Genomic DNA, 22,731 nt, shown 5'->3' with positions numbered 1-22,731 from the left:
TGGCACAGATCGGGGGAAGGGTACCAAGAATTGGCAATGGAGTAGAATGTCCTTTTTACAAGTAATCAGAACTGAGCTTCCCAGTTCATCCATATAAAAATTATCCTGGGGAGGACCCTGTACCCTCTAAGCAAGGGGACTGGAATTGGTAAAACTCGCAGTTTAACACACATACACAATGAACCTCTTTCCCTAAACAGGGGTGGTTCTGGGAGGGGGGGGGCAGTGCCCCTGTGACAACAATTTTGGACCCCCTTGTGAGGTATGAAACAATTTTTACATAACACATTTTTGCTATCGTTCTGTTATTAGACAGTGGCAACACGAAACACTAATGATTATGAACATGGTCTTTTGCCTGCTAATGCCTGCAATGCAGTGAAGAAAACGATATGACAACAATGTCTAATGTAACTGGCCCCTCTAATAGTACAACTGGCCCCAGCTTGGCCCCCCCAGTTTAAATGGTCTAGAACTGCCACTGTCCCTAAAGTATGAAAGGGGAGGTTAACTTGGCCCCAATCAATATAAGATCGACTTTAAGTTTCAGTCATGAGATTTTTTGTTGTTGCTTTAACCAGTTAGGTACCGTCAATAAATTACACAATGTAAATGGGACAATATTTTCATGTTGCACACCTTTTAGTTGTCTAATTTAAATGCGTTCAATATTTGTATATGCATTTTTACAATTTATAGTTGGTTTGAAGTTGACATTGAAATTTAGAGCTACTGACATTTTACAATATTGTCCCATGTACATTGTGTAATTTGCTGATGGTTCTTATCGAATGCCACAACAAATTGACAATGGGCATTAAGCGTCTATCATAGTCCTAAACGTGTATGCGTACACACTGCAGTGTTGTAGAATAATGGACCGTTGACTTTAATACTTTTTAAATTCTCGGCACAGCTCAAACAGTTTCTCTAACTTTCAACACATTCAAATTAGTAGAGGACGCATACCGGAGCTTTGTTGGTTGGGAATTGTGGGGAGGGGGCGTTAAATTTTTCAGAGCAGTGTATCTATGTCACAAAAAGATGCTGGACTATCGCGTCTCAGCGTCTGGACTAGGATTTGGGATCGGGTCGCGTACAGCAGCACAACGAATTTATGATTTACTTGGATGCTGCCAGCTGTGGGCAGGTTTATGTGTGGTGTTGTTTTAAATGCACCCCCCCCCCCCCCCCCCCTTCCCCATTTCTACTGGTATTAGAAATAGTTGATTAATATTGAGATAGAATTTAAGACGTCATTTGAGAGACATTTGTAGCACATTGAGTAAACATAATATTTTGACTAGTGACATCACAGTTGCTTGTTGTATAGTTGAATTGATGGCAATTACATTTTAAATCAATCTCAAATTAAATTAATTCAATTCGAAATTAATTTTGTATTTGCACAACACGACACTTAATGCGTGACCTCGTGATAAAATCTCGTCAATAGCTCCGCCCCAAATAGGAAGTCATGCACAACCATTGTTCAACCATTTGTTTTGCCAGGGAAAAGGTAAACGTGGAGGATACGAGTAGATTTAGATAAAGTCTAAACACTTGCGTTCTAAACAAAGTTAAAGATTTACTAGCAAATGACAATGGAGAATGCTGCCCACCTTCAAAGTCAGCTAACCTCTCTCATGAACGCGGTAATGAGGGCAGCGGTCGTGGAAATAGTCAGACTTGTAGAGGGCAGCGCCGTGGCCCTTCGCGAAGAGTTGTCCAAGAGTAAACGGGAGAACGAAGCACTGAAAGCCGAGAACGAGTCGAATAAAAATAAGATGCAAAATTTGGAAGCAAAACTAGCTGCAGAGCAGCGTTCTGTCGGTTGTCATGTAGCCGAAGCTGGTGGCGGTAAGGTAGTGTGTGTGGATAGTTGAAATCTTTCTATTGTATTGATTTTGTTGAAGTTACACGATTTCTTTCCGGGCAAATAAAAATGTCATGGTTTCTGTTTATGGTAATTATATAGATCCGTTTTTCCAAACAAAGGAAGATGTTAAGGCTTGTGCAGAGAAGACCCGTGCAAGGCTGCAATCTTTGGAGCCAGCAGGCCAATCCCAGGTTAGTATATTGTATAAGCACAGATGGAACAATGAGCCAGATATTTCACTGGATGTATATTCAATACCAAATCTGGTAAAGAGCACACTCGCTTCAGAATAGGCGTTCACTAACGGAAATATGGAAATACAAGCTAGAATGCGCCAATAGGATCTGGCTAGATCGTACTTGGCTCTGCCCCACCCTCCTTGTTCTGCCAACTATGAATAATTTGTTCCCATTGGAAATGACAGGCTGTGGTCCGTCTTGTTAGTTGTAAAACATCTTTGGTATAAGGGCTGTTCCATGGTAACAGACTGATCCTTGGGAAGGCCCTATACCATCAAAGTTCACATTTTAAATGGTAAGCTTAGGGTTTTGGTATGTGCGCTCTAGCCAACAGCTTGCAGCTACACTGCAGGTTGAGAGCTTGAAGTTCCTTGGTGTACACATCACCAACAAACTATCATGGTCCAAACACACCAAGACAGTTGTGAAGAGGGCACGACAAAGCCTTTTCCCCTCTGGAAACTGAAAAGATTTGGCATTGGTCCTCAGATCCTCAAAAAGTTATACAGCTGCACCATCGAGAGCATCCTGACTGATTGCATCACTGTCTGGTATGGCAACTGCTCAGCCTCCGACTGTAAGGCACTACAGAGGGTAGTGCGTACAGCCCAGTACATCATTGGGGCCAAGCTTCCTGCCATCCAGGACCTTTATACAATGCGGTGTCAGAGGAGGGCCCTAAAAAATGTAAAAAGATTCCATCCACCCTAGTCATAGACTTCTCTCTGCTACCCCACGGCAAGCGGTACCAGAGCGCCAAGTCTATGTCCAAAAGGCTTCTTAACAGCTTCTACCCCCAAGCCATAAGGCTCCTGAATAGCTAATCAAATGGCAACCCAGACTATTTGCATTGTCCCTCCGCTTTTACGCTGCTGCTACTCTGTTTATTATCTATGTATAGTCACTTTAACTCTACCTACATGTACATATTAACTCGACTAACCTGTTCTCCCGCACATTGACTCTACCGGTACCCCCTGAATATAGCCTCGCTACTGTTATTTTCCGGCTGCTCTTTAATTATTTGTTATTTTTTACTTGTCTATCTTTTACTTAACACTTATTTTTCTTAACTGCATTGTTGCTTAAGGGCTTCTAAGTAAGCATTTCACTGTAAGGTCTACACCTGTTGTATTCAGCGCATGTGACAAATTAAATGTGATTTATAGCCTACTACATGGTGAGATTGTTATGGACAAAAGTGAGAATTTTTTGGTCAAACGGCAGCCAATCATTGATCGTCAATGTCACCAGAATAAGACCCACTATTTATTGGAATGCAGCATCAAGCTCATCACTGCACTTTCATCACCCTGTGAAGTTCATCATAACTTATGTCATCTGTAGCCTAATAAACTACAAGCTTTCCCGAGTGGTAATGGGAGGACCCCACAACATATCATAGTGTTTACTTCGATATGGTTGTTATACACTGCTCAAAAAAATAAAGGGAACACTTAAACAACACAAGTCAATCACACTTCTGTGAAATCAAACTGTCCACTTAGGAAGCAACACTGATTGACAATAAATTTCACATGCTGTTGTGCAAATGGAATAGACAACAGGTGGAAATTATAGGCAATTAGCAAGACACCCCCAATAAAGGAGTGGTTCTGCAGGTGGCGACCACAGGCCACTTCTCAGTTCCTATGTTTCCTGGCTGATGTTTTGGTCACTTTTGAATGCTGGCGGTGCTTTCACTCTAGTGGTAGCATGAGATGGAGTCTACAACCCACACAAATGGCTCAGGTAGTGCAGCTCATCCAGGATGGCACATCAATGCGAGCTGTGGCAAGAAGGTTTGCTGTGTCTGTCAGCGTAGTGTCCAGAGCATGGAGGCGCTACCAGGAGACAGGCCAGTACATCAGGAGACGTGGAGGAGGCCGTAGGAGGGCAACAATCCATCAGCAGGACGGCTACCTCCGCCTTTGTGCAAGGAGGAGCAGGAGTATCACTGCCAGAGCCCTGCAAGATGACCTCCAGCAGGCCACAAATGTGCATGTGTCTGCTCAAACGGTCAGAAACAGACTCCATGAGGGTGGTATAAGGGCCCGACGTCCACAGGTGGGGGTTGTGCTTACAGCCCAACACCGTGTAGGACATTTGGCATTTGCCAGAGAACACCAAGATTGGCAAATTCGCCACTGGCGCCCTGTGCTCTTCACAGATGAAAGCAGGTTCACACTGAGCACATGTGACAGACGTGACAGAGTCTGGAGACGCCGTGGAGAACGTTCTGCTGCCTGCAACATCCTCCAGCATGACCGGTTTGGCGGTGGGTCAGTCATGGTGTGGGGTGGCATTTCTTTGGGAGGGCCGCACAGCCCTCCATGTGCTCGCCAGAGGTAGCCTGACTGCCATTAGGTACCGAGATGAGATCCTCAGACCCCTTGTGAGACCATATGCTGGTGCGGTTGGCCCTGGGTTCCTCCTAATGCAAGACAATGCTAGACCTCATTTGGCTGGAGTGTGTCAGCAGTTCCTGCAAGAGGAAGGCATTGATGCTATGGACTGGCCCGCCCGTTCCCCAGACCTGAATCCAATTGAGCACATCTGGGACATCATGTCTCACTCCATCCACCAACGCCACGTTGCACCACAGACTGTCCAGGAGTTGGCGGATGCTTTAGACCAGGTCTGGGAGGAGATCCCTCAGGAGCATGCCCAAGCGTTGTAGGGAGGTCATACAGGCACGTGGAGGCCACACACACTACTGAGCCTCATTTTGACTTTTACTTTAAGGACATTACATCAAAGTTGGATCAGCCTGTAGTGTGGTTTTCTACTTTAATTTTGAGTGTGACTCCAAATCCAGACCTCCATGGGTTGATAAATTGGATTTCCATTGATTATTTTTGTGTGGTTTTGTTGTCAGCACATTCAACTATGTAAAAAAAAAAAAAATGTAATAAGATTATTTCTTTCATTCAGATCTAGGATGTGTTGTTTACGTATTCCCTTTATTTTTTTGAGCAGTATATCAATATTTGCGCATAAAGGCATTTCAACCACCATTTCTCATGTAATTCATTTTACAGACATAAAAAGATCCCTTCTTGTCTAGCCTATTTTACTTTTGTCGACATTTTAGAAAGCTAACTGACAAATTAGCTGTTTCCATCAGGCCTGTCGTGACGTTTTGGTATCCGCCATGTACTTTACAAACATAAAAAGGTTGGATGGAAACCTGGTTACTGAGACTCAGATTTTTCACTTTAAAATGTACATGTACCAGTCAAAAGTTTGACACTACAGCCTCCTAGCGCTGTGCCACCAGAGATTCTGGGTTCGAGCCCAGGCTCTGTCGCAGCCGGCCGCGACCGGGAGGCCCATGGGGCGGCGCACAATTGGCCCAGCGTCGTCCAGGTTAGGGAGGGTTTGGCCGGCATGGATATCCTTCTCTCATCGTGCACTAGCGACTCCTGTGGCGGACCGAGCGCAGTGCACGCTGACCAGGTCGCCAGTTGTACGGTGTTTCCTCCAACACATTGGTGCGGCTGGCTTCCGGCTAAGATGTGCATTGTGTCAGGAAGCAGTGCGTTTGGGTTGTGTTTCGGAGGACGCATGGCTCTCGACCTTTGCCTCTCCCGAGTCCATACGGGAGTTGCAGCGATGAGACAAGACTGTAACTACTACCAATTGGATACCACTAAATTGGGGAGGAAAAAAAGGGTAAAAAAAAACAAAACAAGTTTGACACTACTCATTCAAGAGTTTTTATTTTTACTATTTTCAACATTGTAGAATTATAGTGAATACATCAAAACTATGAAATAACACATGGAATCATGAGGTAACCAAGAAAGTGTTAAACAAATCAATTTAATTTTAGATTCTTCAAAGTAGCCACCCTTTGCCTTGATGACAGCTTTTCACACGCTTGGCATTCTCACAACCAGCTTCACCTGGAATGCCACATATGCTGAGCACTTGTTGGCTGCTTTTCCTTCACTCTGCGGTCCAACTCATCCCAAACCATCTCATTTGGGTTGAGGTCGGGTGATTGTGGAAGCCAGGTCATCTGATGCAGCACTCCATCACACTCTTTCTTGGTCAAATAGCCCTTACACAGCCTGGAGGTGTGTTGGGTCATTGACCTGTTGAAAAACAAATGACTGTCCCACTAAGTGCAAACCAGATGGGATGGTGTATCGCTGCATAATCCTGTGGTAGCCATGCTGGTTAAGTGTGCTTTGAATTCTAAATTTATTACTGACAGTCACCAGCAAAGCACACCATCACACCACCTCTTCTATGCTTCATGGTTGGGACCACGCATGCGGAGATCATCGTTACCCGACTCTGCTTTTTACAAAGAAACAGCGGTTGGAACCAAACATTTCAAATTTGGTCTCATCAGACCAAAGGACAGATTTTCACCGGTCTAATGTCCATTGCTCGTGTTTCTTGGTCCAAGCAAGTCTCTTCTTCTTATTGGTGTCCTTTAGTAGTGGTTTTTGCAGGAATTTGACCATGAAGGCCAGATTCAGAGTCTACTCTGTTGAGATGTCTGTTACTTGAACTCTGAAGCATTTATTTGGGCTGCAAATTCTTGTAACTCTAATGAACTTATCCTCTGCAGCAGAAGTAACTCTGGGTCTTCCTTTTCTGTGGGGGTCGTCATGTGAGCCAGTTTCATCATAGTGGTTGATGGTTTTTGCGACTGCACTTGAAGAAACTTTCAAAGTTCTTAACTTTCCGTATTAACTGACCTTCATGTCTTTAAAGTAATGATGGACTGTCGTTTCTCTTTGCTTATTTGAGCTGTTCTTGCCATAATATGGACTTAGCCTTATTTGGTAAAAGACCATCTTCTGTTACCATCCCTACCATGTCACTACACAAATATATATTTTGATTAACTCTTTTTTTTTTAGGTTACTACATGATTCCGTATATGTTATTTCATAGTTTTGATGTCTTCACTATTATTCTACAATGTAGAAAATAGTAAAAATAAAGAAGAACCCTGGAATGAGTAGGTGTCAACTTTTAAAGTACCACTTTTAAAATGTACTGAAGATTTTACAAAAACACATTTACTTGAACAGTGCAGATGCACAGTTTGGTAACATAATTATGTTTGTTATTTGTCATCATTCTTTTGCCAAACTTTGCATCTGTACTGTTATTATTGTGCATATATGTGTATGCTTTATTTAACTCTGCAATCATACAATTTTTAGTTTGACACATTTTAAAGTGAAATATCTGAGTCTATTATTGTGTAATTGCCTATAATTATATACTAACCTGTATATTCAGATGTGTTCAATGCATGTGTTTCCGAGTGGAAATCATGTGGGATGTTATTGTGTTTGATGCAGGCTACAGCTTTCAATAAAGGGGAAGGCCTAAAAGTTGTTGCCACGGAGAAGGATGGAATAAAAGTACTTCGCATCAAGAAGGAAATAAATGAAGGCACAGAACATGACACACCATGTCCAATGACAGGTGAGTGCTACAGTAAATCATCATTGCCCCATAGGTGTTGGAAATATGGATACATCACAACTCTGTTTGAGAATAGTGGATCATTATTTTTCTCCCCTAGACACACAATAAGTTCATTTGAAGAGAAAGTTGTTTTTACTGTAATGGCACCGGTCTCTGTTTGCAGGTGAGCAGCCGTGTCCCAAAGTGGACATGGTGTACGGCAAGGAGTGGAGCCAAAGCCTGTGGCGAGACGGAAAAGAAATAGGAGACCATAGCGACAGAACAGAGGAGAAAGAAACTCCAGGACCGTCAATGACCCAGCATCAGGTCAGTCCCCTTCCCCATCAGAGGTTTTTATCTGAAAGAAGGCCTATGTAATACAAACACACGTGATGTTAACATGGTTGCGATTATCAGGTTGTTTGTGAACTATACACACACACACACCAAGACGGAACTCACACAGTGCTTCATTCCATGATTTGATTCTATTGAGCCACGTTGTGGTCATAAAATAAAAACGAATCAGACATGACGAAGGATGGGAATGGAAAGAGAAGTAAAACACAGCAGTCCAACAGTCAAACCAAACAATGCAAACGTTCTTCAAGAAGGAAACTTGTACCAGCTCTTCAAGTGCTTTGTGTCTCCCAAAGTCCTGCAGCATTAGGACATGAACAACAAACTCAAATCCCCTAAAATGACAATGGAGAACAATAAAAATAAACTCTTGAAGCTTATTGAATGTTCAGAGATATCCCTTTGTATCAACATGGACCTCAGACTACCAGACAGGCTACTGAGTCCCTTTACGTGTTTATTTACATACAATTCGTCGTCTTCTTACAGAACGGAGGTCCACTTCAGTGCAGTAAGCTGAATCCATCCACTCCTAACTTCAAAGTCTTCTGTGATCCTGAACGAGACACGTATCTCGACTAATGACTTGAGGGAATTTCTGAATTCTGTTCTCCTTGTCACTGACTGGTCATGACAGATAGACGGCAACGTTAAGGATCCTTGTCTTTACTTACTGGTTGGCCCACGGGACCTCCTATAAAACTGTCTCAGAGACTTTCGGAATCCCTCTGTCCAATGCTACCTGACTCGTCCGCGACGTTGTGGACAAACTGGCCAAGCTGTCCCCTCTTCAGACGAGCTGGCTCTCATGGTGGGTTTCGGGAAACTGGCCCTTCACCGGAGGTTTGAGAAGGCTGTGGGGGGCCATAGTCGTGTGCCACGTCAGGGTCAAGATCCCCAGTGCACCATTCCCCCAACAATGTCAAGGTGAGAAGCCCCTCCCCACCATCAACTTCCAAGGGGTCTGCGACCACACATGCCGCTTCATCAATGTCTTCGTGGGGCTGCCTGGGTCTATGAGCGACTTGAAGGTGCTCAGGCATAGTCCCCTGTGGAAAAGTGCTCCGAAGCACGACCAGTTTAACCAGCACCGTGCCATGGCTCTCTTCTACTAACCGAGAGGACCTTCGACATGAGAAAGTGCTGACACATCTTCCTCCAGCCCCTCAAGCTCCACCCAAGCTTCATCCCGAAAGTGCTTGCAATGTGCACTGTGCTGCATAACATCTGCCTCCGGTCCGGGGACGTGCTGGAGCCAGTAAAGGTTGAGGACAGAAACAAGGTGACTGAGGCTCTGAAGGAGTGGCTAGTGTCGAATGAGACCAGCAGAGAGGCGTTGAGGGACAGTTTGGCTTAACAGATCTCTACAATGAAATGAATGGCCTCAGTGAATGATGTGCAAGGGACATCTGCACCGGCAAACATGGCGGCAGTGCAAAAAGAATAGGCTTACAACATAGTGGTGATGGAGATTGATTACTTCAGGAGCCCATAAGCGGTGGTGGAACTGTCACTGCCGACCTTCTACGTTTTTCCTAAAACAATTTAGCAAAGTCACCTCTCCTATTCTAATGCTAATATACAGTTCCATGTATAAGATCCTCCACTTTATTTCAAATTTTTATACTGTACATGGTGAAGTGAAACACGATTGATTTTTTTTGTTGTTGGTATGGTGTGAATGTGGGACTGGTATTCTAACTATTAACTTGTTTTTTAAAATAATTGTTATTACTGTATGCATAATAAAAGCATCCCCTGTGGTCTGCAGTGCAGCCCTGGATGTGGTATGCATATGTCTTTGATAAAGCCTTCTTCATTGTGTCACTTAAAGGGACATTTTACCTTAGCGGAAAATACATGATAAGTTCATTATGCCAGGCGTATTTCAAACACTAATGCATTGTATACCAGTGATGAAACAGACCAAACCATCCTTGTATTCTTATGTCGTTACTGAATGCTTTTACCTTGTGTGGTGTTCGGGTCTGCGGGACCCATTTTCAATGTTTACTAAAATGAAAAACCTGAGACTCATTGGCCTTGGCTCATTTTCTGTGAACAACATGTAAAATAACACATTTTCATTGAGTGCACACTGTGTACTCCCCTACACATCTATATTACATACAGTGGGGGGGAAAAGTATTTGATCCCCTGACGATTTTGTACGTTTGCCCACTGATAAAGTATCAGCCTATAATTTTAATGGTAGGTTTATTTGAACAGTGAGAGACAGAATAACAACAAAAATATCCAGAAAAACGCATGTCAAAAATGTTATAAATTGATTTGCATTTTAATGAGGGAAATAAGTATTTGACCCCCTCTCAATCAGAAAGATTTCTGGCTCCCAGGTGTCTTTTATACAGGTAACGAGCTGAGATTAGGCGCACACTCTTAAAGGGAGTGCTCCTAATGCTTGTTACCTGTAAAAAAGACACCTGTCCACAGAAGCAATCAATCAGATTCCAAACTCTCCACCATGGCCAAGACCAAAGAGCTCTCCAAGGATGTCAGGGACAAGATTGTAGACCTACACAAGGCTGGAATGGCCTACAAGACCATCGCCAAGCAGCTTGGTGAGAAGGTGACAACATTTGGTGCGATTATTCGCAAATGGAAGAAACACAAAAGAACTGTCAATATCCCTCGGCCTGGGGCTCCATGCAAGATCTAACCTCGTGGGGTTGCAATGATCATGAGAACGGTGAGGAATCAGCCCAGATCTACACGGGGGGATCTTGTCAATGATCTCAAGGCAGCTGGGACCATAGTCACCAAGAAAACAATTGGTAACACACTACGCCGTGAAGGACTGAAATCCTGCAGTGCCCGCAAGGTCCCCCTGCTCAAGAATACATATACATGCCTGTCTGAAGTTTGCCAATGAACATCTGAATGATTCAGAGGACAACTGGGTGAAAGTGTTGTGGTCAGATGAGACCAAAATGGAGCTCTTTGGCATCAACTCAACTTGCCGTGTTTGGAGGAGGAGGAATGCTGCCTATGACCCCAAGAACACCATCTCCACCGTCAAACATGGAGGTGGAAACATTATGCTTTGGGGTGTTTTTCTGCTAAGGGGACAGGACAACTTCACCGCATCAAAGGGACGATGGACGGGGCCATGTACCGTCTAATCTTGGGTGAGAACATCCTTCCCTCAGCCAGGGCATTGAAAATGGGTCGTGGATGGGTATTCCAGCATGACAATGACCCAAAACACACGGCCAAGGCAACAAAGGAGTGGCTCAAGAAGAAGCACATTTAGATCCTGGAGTGGCCTAGCCAGTCTCCAGACCTTAATCCCATAGAAAATCTGTGGAGGGAGCTGAAGGTTCGAGTTGCCAAACGTCAGCCTCAACCTTAATGACTTGGAGAAGATCTGCAAAGAGGAGTGGGACAAAATCCCTCCTGAGATGTGTGCAAACCTGGTGGCCAACTACAAGAAACGTCTGACCTCAGTACTTGGTGGCAAAACCCTTGTTGGCAATCACAGTCATGTTTTGCAGAGGGGTCAAATACTTATTTCCCCCATTAAAATGCAAATCATTTTATAACATTTTTTACATGTGTTTTTTTTCAGGATTTTTTTTGTTATTCTGTCTCACTGTTCAAATAAACCTACTATTAAAATTATAGACTGATCATTTCTTTGTAAGTGGGCAAACGTACAAAATCAGCAGGGGATCAAATACTTTTTCCCCCTACTGTATGTGGTGTTCGGGTTCACTGGACCAGAGGGTAATAAAAGTGTGTTTGTAGGTGAAAACAAAAAAGGTTTGCGATGTGCCTTCACTCCGTCTTCCTCCTCCCTGCGTGTGCTGTTTCAACAGCACCAAGACCCTATATGTCTCCCTGCCTGTCTCCCGCTTTTCTCGCACTTTTTACCCTTTGTGGTGTGTGAAAGTACACAATGTCTTGCCTGGAACCTGCACAATGTTATTACAATAAATTATTTTGATACGTTGTAAAAAATGCAGTATTTTCCTACACTCTTCCCCAGCCAGGTGCAAATTGGGGGAGGGACACAACAAATAAATAGCTTTGCGTGTGTGTCTCCTTACAACAATCATTCAGTATGGCAAAAATCATCTCTGCTCAGAGGGCCTTTAGAAATCATTTTTGCAGAGAGAGAAGCTAGTCTTGAAGGAGTGTCTTCCACTTTGGAAGATTAAGAATTTTCCAAATATGAGGATCATGTCTCTGTCAATTTGGAGTCTGACAGTTAGTTGGAAGAGGAGGATGAGATTGACCCGCAGCCAGCCCTAGGACCAGCCTGTCAACGGTCTGCAGGAGGAGAAATATAGATGTCAAAATTGTTTGAAATTGAATGGTCTTCTTGACCAAGAAATGAGCCACCCCGCATGGCTGCCAATGTGATACGGATGCAACCAGGGCCGACGCGGATGGCGGATACTCATGTGCAGGACATAGTCTTCTAATGAACTGTTCATCCCAGACACCATCCAGAAAATCATTCTGGACTGCACTAATTTGGAGGGAAGGTATGTTTTAGGAGAGGGATGGAAGGAGATGGACCAAACTCATTTACATGCATACTTTGGGGTTCTTATCCCTGCTGGTGTTTTCAGATCGAATGGTGAATCCACAGAATCCCTGTGGGATGCAGAAACTGGCAGAGAACCTTTCTGTGCAACAATGTCTCTGGAAAACTTCCACATTATTTCCAGCATTATCTGCTTCGATAACCGAGACACCAGACCAGCTCAGCAGCAGAGAGACAAGCTAGCTGCAATCAAGTCAGTGTGGGACAAGTGGATGGACAGCCTCCCACTGTTTTACAACCCTGGGCCCAACGTTACTGTTGATGAGCAGGTTACGCCATTTAGGGGCCGCTGCCCCTTCAGGCAGTACATACTGTCTAAACTCGCAAAATATGTAATCAAGATCTGGGCTGCCTGTGTTGCTGCTTCATCATATGCATGGAACTTCTAAGTGTATACGGAAGCCAGATTGAGCCTCTGAGAGGGACCAAGGGATGCAGGTTGTCCTGGACGTGACACAGGGACTCTGTGGCCACAACATCACCTGCGATAACTTTTTTTTATTTTTTACTTCGCAAGCTGGGACAGGAGCTCCTCAAGAGGAAGCTGACAATGGTAGGAGGGATATGAAAAAAACAAGTCAGAGCTCCCACCTCAGCTGTTGAATACACAGAACAGGCCTATCAATTCCTCTGTCTTCACGGCCGACATGTCCCTACTGTCCTACCTGCCAAAGAAAGGCAAAAATGTGGTGCTCTTGAGAACGCTGCATAGGGATGGGAGAATTTGTGCCCAGAAATCATAATGGATTACAATGCCACAAAAGGAGGGGTGGACAATTTAGACAAGCTGGTGACTGGCTACAGCTGCAAAAAGAAGAACCCTACGCTGGCCACTTGTGATATTCTTGGACATCTCAGCATACAACACTTATGTCATGTGGAAAGCGTTGAACCCAGATTGGAACAGAGGGAAGCTCCCGGCTCATTCTCGAGGAGCTGGGCAAGGCATTGGTAAGACCACAAATCCAGAGGAAGCAACATCCCAAGGACCCTTGCTTCTGCAGCCATCGTGAGGAGGATGCTGGTGCGCCATCCGCCCGACCCACGGAATCAACTACTCCAATACCGGAAGTAAGTTTGAGTGATGTTGGTGTGTGTGTGTGACTCTCCTACCTTGGCCTGCTGTAACTATATATGTGAGTGAGATGTTTAGTAAAATTCCTGAACTAAGTGTTTTCATCATTCTAGATTGCAACTGGTAGCAACAAGAAGAAGCGCTGCGATGTGTGTGGACCCAAGAAGGACAGGAAGACACAGTACACATGCGTCAAGTGCAAGAAATACATTTGCAGCACACATACAGTAAAACTCTGTCCCTCATGTGGTGTGTAGACCGGCCTTAATTTGTGTTCAATGCGGCTCATTTATCATTTCCATAAAATACTGTATGTAAAATTTGTCCTTCCAATTTGTTCAGTTCAAAGCATTAAACATCGATAGTGATGAAAACCCCTGTTTCATTTATTTGTTCAGTATAACCTTGATTTATTCCACCCATGTCTTGATTATAATAGATTTTCTTCCTAGATTTAAAAAAAACGAATAGCGCTTTTATTGATAAATGTGATCTAGCAGAGGTAAATGGCAAATATTAACCATGTATGCTGTCTATATTGCTTGTAATTAATATAAGTCAACATTTTAAGTATTTTTACGTAAATTAAGGCTGTATTGTTTTAACCCAATAATGTTGTGGGTCCATCAGACCCAAGAACATTGGGTGAAAAACAAAAACATGAACCACCGCACAACGGTTAATATGCTACTTGACTTTTTCCATATTATGTTGTTACAGCCTGAATTTAAACTGGATTAAAGATGCAATATGCAGAAATCGCTACACCATTTCCTGGTTGCTAAAATTGTAATAGTTCGCCTTATTTCAGTTTGTGACAAAACAAGCAATACAGTGTATTCAGATCTCTTGACTTTTTACACATTTTTGTTACATTACAGCCTTATTCTAAAATGTATTAAATAGTTTTTTCCTCATCAAGCAATATCCCGTAATGACATAAGTATTCAGACCCATTACTCAGTACTTTGTTGAAGCACCTTTGGCAGCGATTACAGCCTTGAGTCTTCTTGGGTATGACACTACAAGCTTGGCACACCTGTATTTGGGGAGTTTCTCTCATTCTTCTCTGCAGGTCCTCTCAAGATCTGTCTGGTTTGATGGGGAGCGTCACTGCACCGCTATTTTCAAGTCTCTCCAGAGATGTTCGATCGGATTCAAGTCCAGGCTCTGGCTGGGGCCACTCAAGGACATTCAGCGACTCCTGCATTGTCTTGGCTGTGTGCTTAGGGTCGTTGTCCTGTTGGAAGGTGAACTTTCGCCCCCAGTCTAAAGTCCTGAGCGCTCTGGAGCAGGTTTTCATCAAGAATCTCTCAGTATTCTGCTCCGTTCACCTTTCCCTCGATCCTAACTAGTCTTCCAGTCCCTGCCTGGCACCATCCTTCGTCGTAGGGATGGTGCCAGGCTTCTTCGTCGTAGGGATGGTGCCAGGCTTCTTCCAGACGTGATGCTTGGCATTCAGGCCAAAGAGTTCAATCTTCATTTCATCAGACCAGAGAATCTTGTTTCTCATGGTCTGAGAGTCCTATAGGTGCTTTTTGGCAAACTTCAAGCGGGCTGTCGTGCCTTTTACTGAGTGGTTGCCGTCTGCCCCCTCTACCATAAAGGCCTGATTGGTGGAGTGCTGCAGAGATGGTTGTCCTTATGGAAGGTTCTCCATTTCTGCAGAGGAACTCTGGAGCTCTGTCGGAGTGACCATCGGGTTTTTGGTCACCTTCCTTCTCCCCCGATTGCTTAGTTTGGCAGGGCAGCCAGCTCTAGGAAGTGTCTTGGTGGTTCCAAACTTCTTCCATTTAAGAATGATGGAGGACACTGTGTTCTTGGGGACCTTCAATGCTGCAGAAAGTTTTTGGTACCCTTGCCCAGATCTGTGCCTCGACACAATCCTGTCTCGAACCTCTACGGACAATTTCTTCGACCTCATGGTTTAGTTTTTGATCTGACATGCACTGTCAACTGTGGGACCTTATCTAGACAGGGGTGTGCCTTTCCTAATCATGTCCAATCAATTGAATCTACCACAGGTGGACTCCAATCAAGTTGTAGAAACATCTCAAGGATGATCAATGGAAACCGGATGCACCTGAGCTCAATTTCGAGTCTCATAGCAAAGGGTCTGAATACTTATGTAAATAAGGTATGTTTTTTTATTTGTAATAAATATGCAATAATGTCTAAACCTGATTTTGCTTTGTCATTATGGGGTATTGTGTGTAGGAATGGGGTATTGTGTGTAGGAAAAAAATGTAATTTATTCCATTTTAGAATAAGGCTGTCACATAACCTAATGTGGGAAAAAGTCAAGGGTTCTGAATACTTTCCAAATGCACTGTATATAGTGTACAGAATCATTGTACCATCTAAACCGCTGTGATATTTTCAATAACCAAAAATATTGTATTTTCAGCTGTTTGAAGCTGGTGTACAAAACCCGAAAAGTAAAAGACTCAAAAAGCAGATGGGAAGCATAGAAATAGAACACACAACACATCTACAGCTTCTTAGACCTGCTTTCAATGAGTGACAGATCTTTAACTCACATTTCTATTTGAATTTGATCGGGTCGCCTAAAAAGTTATATATTGCAGCTTTAAATAGGGCTTGTTGGTCACTGGCCAACACAATACCCCATAATGTCAAAGTGGAATTGTGTTTTTAGAATATTTTTACAAATGATTAAAAAATGCCTTGTCATTCAACCCGTTTGTTATGGCAAGCCTAAATAAGATCAGGAGTTAACGTTTGCTTAAGTCACATAAGTTGCATGGACTCTGTGTGCAATAATAGTGTTTAACCTGATTTTTGATTTACTAGCCTCATCTCTTTACCCCACACATAATTATCTGTAAGGTCCCTCAGTCGAGCAGTGAATTTCAGACAACGATTCAAGCACAAAGACAAGGTAGATTTTCCAGTGCCTCGCAAAGACGGGCACATATTGGTAGATGGGATAAAATAAAAAAGCAGACAATGAATATCCCTTTGAGCATGGTGAAGTTATTAATTACATTTTGGATGGTGTATCAATACACCCAGTCACTACAAAGATACAGGTGTCCTTCCTAACTCAGTTGCTGGACAGGAAGGAAACCACTCAGGAATTTCACCATGAGGCCAACGGTGACTTGAAATCTGTTTTAATGGCAGTGATATGAGAAAACTGAGGATGGATCAACAACATTGTAGTTACTCAACAATACTAACCTAAATGACAGTGAAAAGGAAGCCTGTTCAGAACAAAACATATTCCAAAACATGCATCCTGTTTGCAACAAGGCACTAAAGTAATACTGCAAAAAAGGTGGCAAAGCAATTCACTTTTTGTCCCGAGTACAAAGTGTTATGTTTGGGGCAAATCCAATACAACACATTACTGAGTACCACTCTCCATATTTTCAAGCATAGTGGTGGCTGCATCATGTTATAGGTATGCTTGTAATCCGTTAAGGACTGGGAGTTTTCCAGGATAAAAAATAATCAAAATGGAGCAAAAAATCTTAGAGGAAAACCTTGTTTTCTGCTTTCTACCAGACATTAGGAGATTAATTCACCTTTCAGCAGGACAATAACCTAAAACGAATGGCCAAATCTCTACACTGGAGTTGCTTACTAAGAAGACGGTGAATATTCCTGAGTGGCCGAGTTACAGTTTTGCCTGAAATCTACTTGAACATTTATGGCATGACCTGGAAATGGTTGTCTAGCAATGATCAACAACCAAATTGACCGCTTGAAGAATTTGTATTTTTTTTGTGTGTACATTTTACACATTTTTCTCCCCAATTTCTTGATGTCCAATTAATAGTTAAAGTCTTGTCCCATTGCTGCAACTCCCGTACGGATTCGGGAGAGGTGAAGGTCGAGAGCCATGCTTCTTGACACACTGCTTGCTTAACCCGGAAGCCAGCCACGCCAATGTGTCGGAGGAAACACTGTACAGCTGGCAACCGAAGTCTGTGTGCATGCCCCCAGCCCACCACAAGGAGTCACTAGAGCGCGATGGGACAAGGACATCCCAGCCGGCCAAACCCTCCCCTAACCCGGACGACGCTGGGCCAATTGTGCGCCGCCTCATGGGTCTCCCGCTCGCGGCTGGCTGTGACACAGCCCGTGATCGAACCCGGATCTGTAGTGACGTCTCTAGCACTGCGATGCAGTGCCTTAGACTGCTGCGCGACTTGGAAAGCTTGAATAATTTTTTTAAAGAATAATGGGCAAATGTTGCACAATCCAGGTGTGGAAAGCTCTTAGAGACTTACCCAGAAAGACTCACAGCTGTAAATGCTGCCAAAGGTGCTTCTACAAAGTATTGACTCAGGGGTGTGAATACTTATGTACATTTGATTTCTGTATTTAATTTTCAATAAATTTGTGACAATTTCTAAAAACATGTTTTCACGGCGTAATAGGATATTGTGTGTAGAGGGGTGAGAAAAAAATATTTAATCCATTTTGAATTAAGGCTGTAACACAACAAAATGTGGAATAAGTCTATGGGTATGAATACGTTCCGAAGGCACTGTATATTATTTTGACAACTGATCATTTTGATTATTTCGTTAATTATCATTATTTGGACTTTTCACAGAAAAGGAGAATTGTACATTATGCGGATGATTGGATTGAAGAGGACTGGATTAAAGAGGAGGGCGTACCAGTGGAAACCAATGAAAGTGTAAGTGTTTGCCGAGTAACCATATTTAGTGTTGGTGAAATGAATGTTAAGGTCACTTAGTAGCACAACATTTACAGTCAAAACCAAAATAATGTTATTTTACAATTGAAACCTTGTTTATAATAAACAAATCATTGTTTATAATAAACAAATCGTTGTTTATAATAAACAAATCGTTGTTTTCCATGTTTTTGCAGATTGATACTTCAGTCATCCCATTCATGGCGGACAGTGATTTGTCAGAGTATGGAGACGGACTGTCCACACTTTGCAGCCAAGCGAATTACATGGATGCCATGACAGAGAGCTTGAAAGGCAGATTAGGGTCTGTTAGGGATAAACAAACCACACGATTAAAAACTGGATTGTTGGGGAATACCAATGCCAAGAAGAAACAGAGAATAATTGAACTAGGCTGGATGGACTTCAATGAAAAGGGGCAAGAGTTCAAGCAAGTCAGGACAGTAAACGGTGGCGGTACAAGACACCTCTATGTTGACAAAAAGAAATCTGTTGAGGAAATCAAAGTAATGGCAGAGGAAATGTTTTTCCCAAATGGACTTTCAAAGAAAAACACCCAACTGGAGGACTATCGCAGAGAAATCAGATGGAGGTACACTCAAGTAAACAGTTCAAGCACTGTGGAAGAACTTTATGAGGAAACCAAAGTGGGATGTCTACGACTCTATCTTTGCACAAAGGCACACAATGTCCGAGATTTTGGGGTTGTAGTCGGTGCCGCCTCCGCCTATACCCAGAGTACGCGCTGCGCGTAGGGCCCCGCCTATACACAGTACACGTTGCGCTTAGGGCCCCGCGGCCCCTAGAGGGCTCCCCACCCAGGGACTTTAGGAACTCAGTCGGGGTCTCAACTTACTGTTGGGAGTTAAAACAGCAGAATACATATGGTTGCAATTCCAAATGTGGTTGTGCATCAGCAGTTTTCTTTTCGTGTCTGTCACTGACAGTCACTCAATTAGCCCATGTCAACTAACATTTTATAGATTGCTAGGTAACTTAGTCTGGCCAGCTTGTAGTAATCATGGCTGAATTACATGGAGGGGGGGCCCTCCAACCAAATTATTTGATCAAATTTGGTCTTTACTACTATAGCCCATAGAAACACGTTGAATAGCACATTCATAAATGGCAAAAAAAATACAGTCAAAAATAAATCATAAGGTTTTGTAGTGTCTTTCCTATGTCTAGGAGATCTAAGAAAGCTCAGGAAATATTTTAGTTTTTTGGACACATTTTAACCCCTTATTCTTGTTGGCACAACTACCTCCATTCATTTGTATGGTTTACCTTCAGACGAGTCCCGAGACACTTGTGTTGGTCGTAGAGCAAAATGGAGAACACCATCGATTGGTCTGACAATCAGGGCTGTAGCTCTGCCACATTCCAGATATCTATAGTTTAAACTGACGGATTTTGATGGGGGTATCTTTATCACATTAGTTAGATTGCATCAAATAGACTCAACAGCCTAATTCTTGAGGACACAATTACCATATATTTTTTACTCATTAGATTATAATGTATATACAATAATCTAGCGTGGAAATGTTTACTCAATGTATTAAAACTGTGACTTGTTTTGTTTGTACCAATGATCTCAAATGTCATTTTTTGCTGATGTGGAATTTTTTTATGATGCTTTCTTTAGTTAGGCGGCAGGTAGCCTAATGGTTAGAGCGTTGGGCCGGTAACCGAAAGTTTGCTGGATCGAATCCCCGAGCTGACAAGGTAAACATCTGTCGTTCTACCCCTGAGCAAGGCAGTTAACCCACTGTTCCCCGGGCGCAGAAGACGTGGAATGTCGATTAAGGGATTGGGTTAACCCTTGTGCGTTTGCTGAAAAAAATGACGTCCATTGTGATATGGGTCAGATTGACCAGCACAGTTTAAACACTCAAGACAGTCAAAGAATCAAGTAAAAACATGACAACTTTATTTAGTCTTCTGAGACCTTTCAGAAAGAAGAAATACAATACCAAAACTCTTTATTTAATAACTATTTGTTAAACATATTTCACAAACAAGCATTTGTTTCCCCAAGTGGGCATTTTATTTTGTATTTCCCAGTAACAGTAACACTTAGGTGTCATTTGACCCTGTTGTTCAAAAGTATCCCTTCAGTCTTTCTCTCCGCATGTTGAACACAATGTACGTGTGTGCTTTCTGCAGCTGTATTTATTGCATTCTACACAAGTGGTGCTGGTTTTACTGTCTTGGCGAGGGAGGCAGAGCAAATCCTGTAGGCCCTGGAACAATTTTGTATTACATTGGAAGCTGACAGTCTACCTTGACTTTGTTATGGTGACGGTGACCATTCCATATTACCATCTTTAGACTTCCATGTCCTCTCTTCTCTGGATGCTGGTTGTTGCATGCTCTCTCTCTCTCATCTGATGGAGGAGATGGTATGGCAGAGTCCTCCTCTGAATCCTCTTCCCCAAAGAAAAATTCACAATCTGGATCATCAACAGCATTGTCCTCATCTCTGAAACCTCTTCTTCTATTTCACTGTCACAGTCCAGAATTTGTGACAAGGCTTCATTGACTGAAAATCTTTTGGAGCTCATTTTTGACTGTCTGTGTCCAGGGGCGAAAATCTGATATCAACTTTGGAGGGGACAATTACATGAAATTTTCTCAAGAGCAATTCCTGAGGGGGACTCCAAAAGTAGTGCTGTAACACATAGCCTACATTGTAATATGGTAAATGTATATTGAGGAACCAAAGAAATAAGGTGTTTGCTGTACTCCTAACTACCGGTACCCAAAACTACACAACTAATCACAACAGCAATACCATCGCCTTTAACAAATCTTAATTCAGTCACCAGTTTAAGTTGAGAGTGGGGGTATCCATGGCATTTTCCAATTATGTTCCTATTTTACAAGTCAAAAAAATTGAGAACCTTTCATAATGTTGCCAAACAAAGACTCAACAAACTTACCTGAGACTCCCTGTCTCTGCCAGTCTGTCCCTGCATATCTGTCCCCAACTCTGCTGTCTGTGTGCCATCTTTGCCTGCTCTGCCTAATGACATCATTGTGAAACATTTCCATTAGAATTTCATTTCTTTCTTATGAACATTTTATCAACTAGTCTGAGATATTAGGCTACTAGGGTTCTTACTATGCGTTTTGGTGTACTGAAAAATACTCTGATGTCCGTCTTTTATTTTTCTGCCATTTTTCTACCTGGCAGTAGGAGATGGGCTTCTATCATCTTCAATCATTCTATTTGGGCTTCGATCTAAAAGGTAGCTAGCAAATGTGAAACGGATTAAAATGCCAAGAGTTGACAGCTGTATGAGTTCACCATTTACACAACATATGCTGCAACCTTTTGTAATTTTAATAGTTTGTTTCATATTGGCTGGCTTCCAACAATAGCTGAATTTGCAAAGCTAGCGAGCACCAATTCAGTTTCAGTGGTGTTTGCTATAATCTTTGCTACCCGAGTTAAATAAAGGTGAAATAAAATAAATAAATAAAAGTTCACTTGCGACAATTTAGCTTTTGCAACGAGACCATTAAATATATTTAAGACAATGGTAGAAGAGAGTGTAGTTCTGTTAAGTTTGGATTTCAGTTAATAGCTAACCTTATCACAGGGACTTTGAAGCACTAATTTACATCATCTGCATGCTGATTCCATTTTTGACGACGCCACATAAATGGAATAGGTACTAGCTAGCTTAAGAGTTAATATTTGCGCGCTAGCTCTGCATATTCAGCTACTGTGTGTGCGAGATTGACTGGATTAACCTCACGTCAGTTACGTGCATTGAGTGCCTTTCAGACAGTAGATACGACCTCTACTTTACCTTGCAAACTAAGGAACTGGCAGTGGATCAAACCATTGTGAGGCAAAGGGTGGGGGGGTTGCAATCTTTTGAAACTTAAAAACGCGCTATTAAGTGTCTATAATCAGCACAATTGCTTTCATTGCGTATTATTAATATTATTTAAATTACATAGTTATGTTTCAGTGATATATTGGGGGGGACAAATCATATTTTTCCCAGGAAATCCCCCCCGGGATTTCCGCCCCTGTCTGTGTCAGAGATCTGCTGCTCTCGCACTGAGAAAGAGAAGCTTTGGAAACTCTTTTTCACCCAACATAATCATAAAAGTGCAAACAGAACCAGTCAAAGCAAAATACATTTAAGACACTTGTTTATTTTGGACCCGTGCAAATATCGATACACATGAAAGCCTCCGGGTCGAAATGACCCACAACATCATGTTTGTACACAGAATATACACAGACATTCCACAACATATCAGTTTCCACATTTTGAAGTTAGGTTCATGACCCTAAATGAGGAAAAGGTATTTCATTTCATGAAGAAAAAGACAGGGTAACTAGTATTTTAGACAACTCAAACGTGGAAATGGGTCAAACTGACCCGCAACATTAAGACACATTTCAGTTGAATGCATTCAGTTGTACAACTGACTAGGTATCCCCTT

The 22,731-nt window shown here is 42.6% G+C and overlaps 1 protein-coding gene across 5 annotated transcripts; it reads left to right on the top strand.

Moving 5' to 3' along the window:
• Window positions 1-1,380: 1,380 nt before the first annotated feature.
• On the top strand, window positions 1,381-19,849 carry LOC106577546 (uncharacterized). Of its 5 annotated transcripts, none has more exons than XR_014381389.1 (7): window positions 1,406-1,865; window positions 1,979-2,070; window positions 7,449-7,575; window positions 7,742-7,884; window positions 13,679-13,814; window positions 18,154-18,240; window positions 18,438-19,849. XR_014381389.1 is itself a non-coding variant. In XM_014155662.3 (6 exons), the coding sequence occupies exons 1-6, from the start codon at window positions 1,599-1,601 to the stop codon at window positions 19,014-19,016; spliced, it is 1,290 nt and encodes a 429-aa protein (XP_014011137.3). In that variant the 5' UTR covers window positions 1,381-1,598; the 3' UTR covers window positions 19,017-19,849. The 5 variants fall into 5 exon arrangements, 3 of the variants coding, with proteins under 3 accessions (XP_014011137.3, XP_014011139.1, XP_082821221.1); XR_001322166.3 differs by having other exon boundaries at window positions 1,449-1,860; XM_014155662.3 differs by lacking the exon at window positions 13,679-13,814 and having other exon boundaries at window positions 1,381-1,860.
• Window positions 19,850-22,731: the final 2,882 nt, after the last annotated feature.

This window comes from Salmo salar, chromosome 18 (assembly GCF_965601325.2).
Source record: "Salmo salar chromosome 18, fSalSal1, whole genome shotgun sequence".
Lineage (NCBI taxonomy): Eukaryota > Metazoa > Chordata > Actinopteri > Salmoniformes > Salmonidae > Salmo > Salmo salar.
This window is presented reverse-complemented; position numbering and strand designations above follow the sequence as displayed.

What these genes read in the sequence shown, in the direction of transcription:
- LOC106577546 (XM_014155662.3), top strand. Translation starts at nt 1,599, where the DNA reads ATGACAATGGAGAATGCTGCCCACCTTCAAAGTCAGCTAACCTCTCTC. An exon ending in CACACCATGTCCAATGACAG is followed by an intron (nt 7,576 to 7,741) that starts GTGAGTGCTACA and finishes CTCTGTTTGCAG; the next exon opens with GTGAGCAGCCGTGTCCCAAA. An exon ending in CAGTGGAAACCAATGAAAGT is followed by an intron (nt 18,241 to 18,437) that starts GTAAGTGTTTGC and finishes ATGTTTTTGCAG; the next exon opens with ATTGATACTTCAGTCATCCC.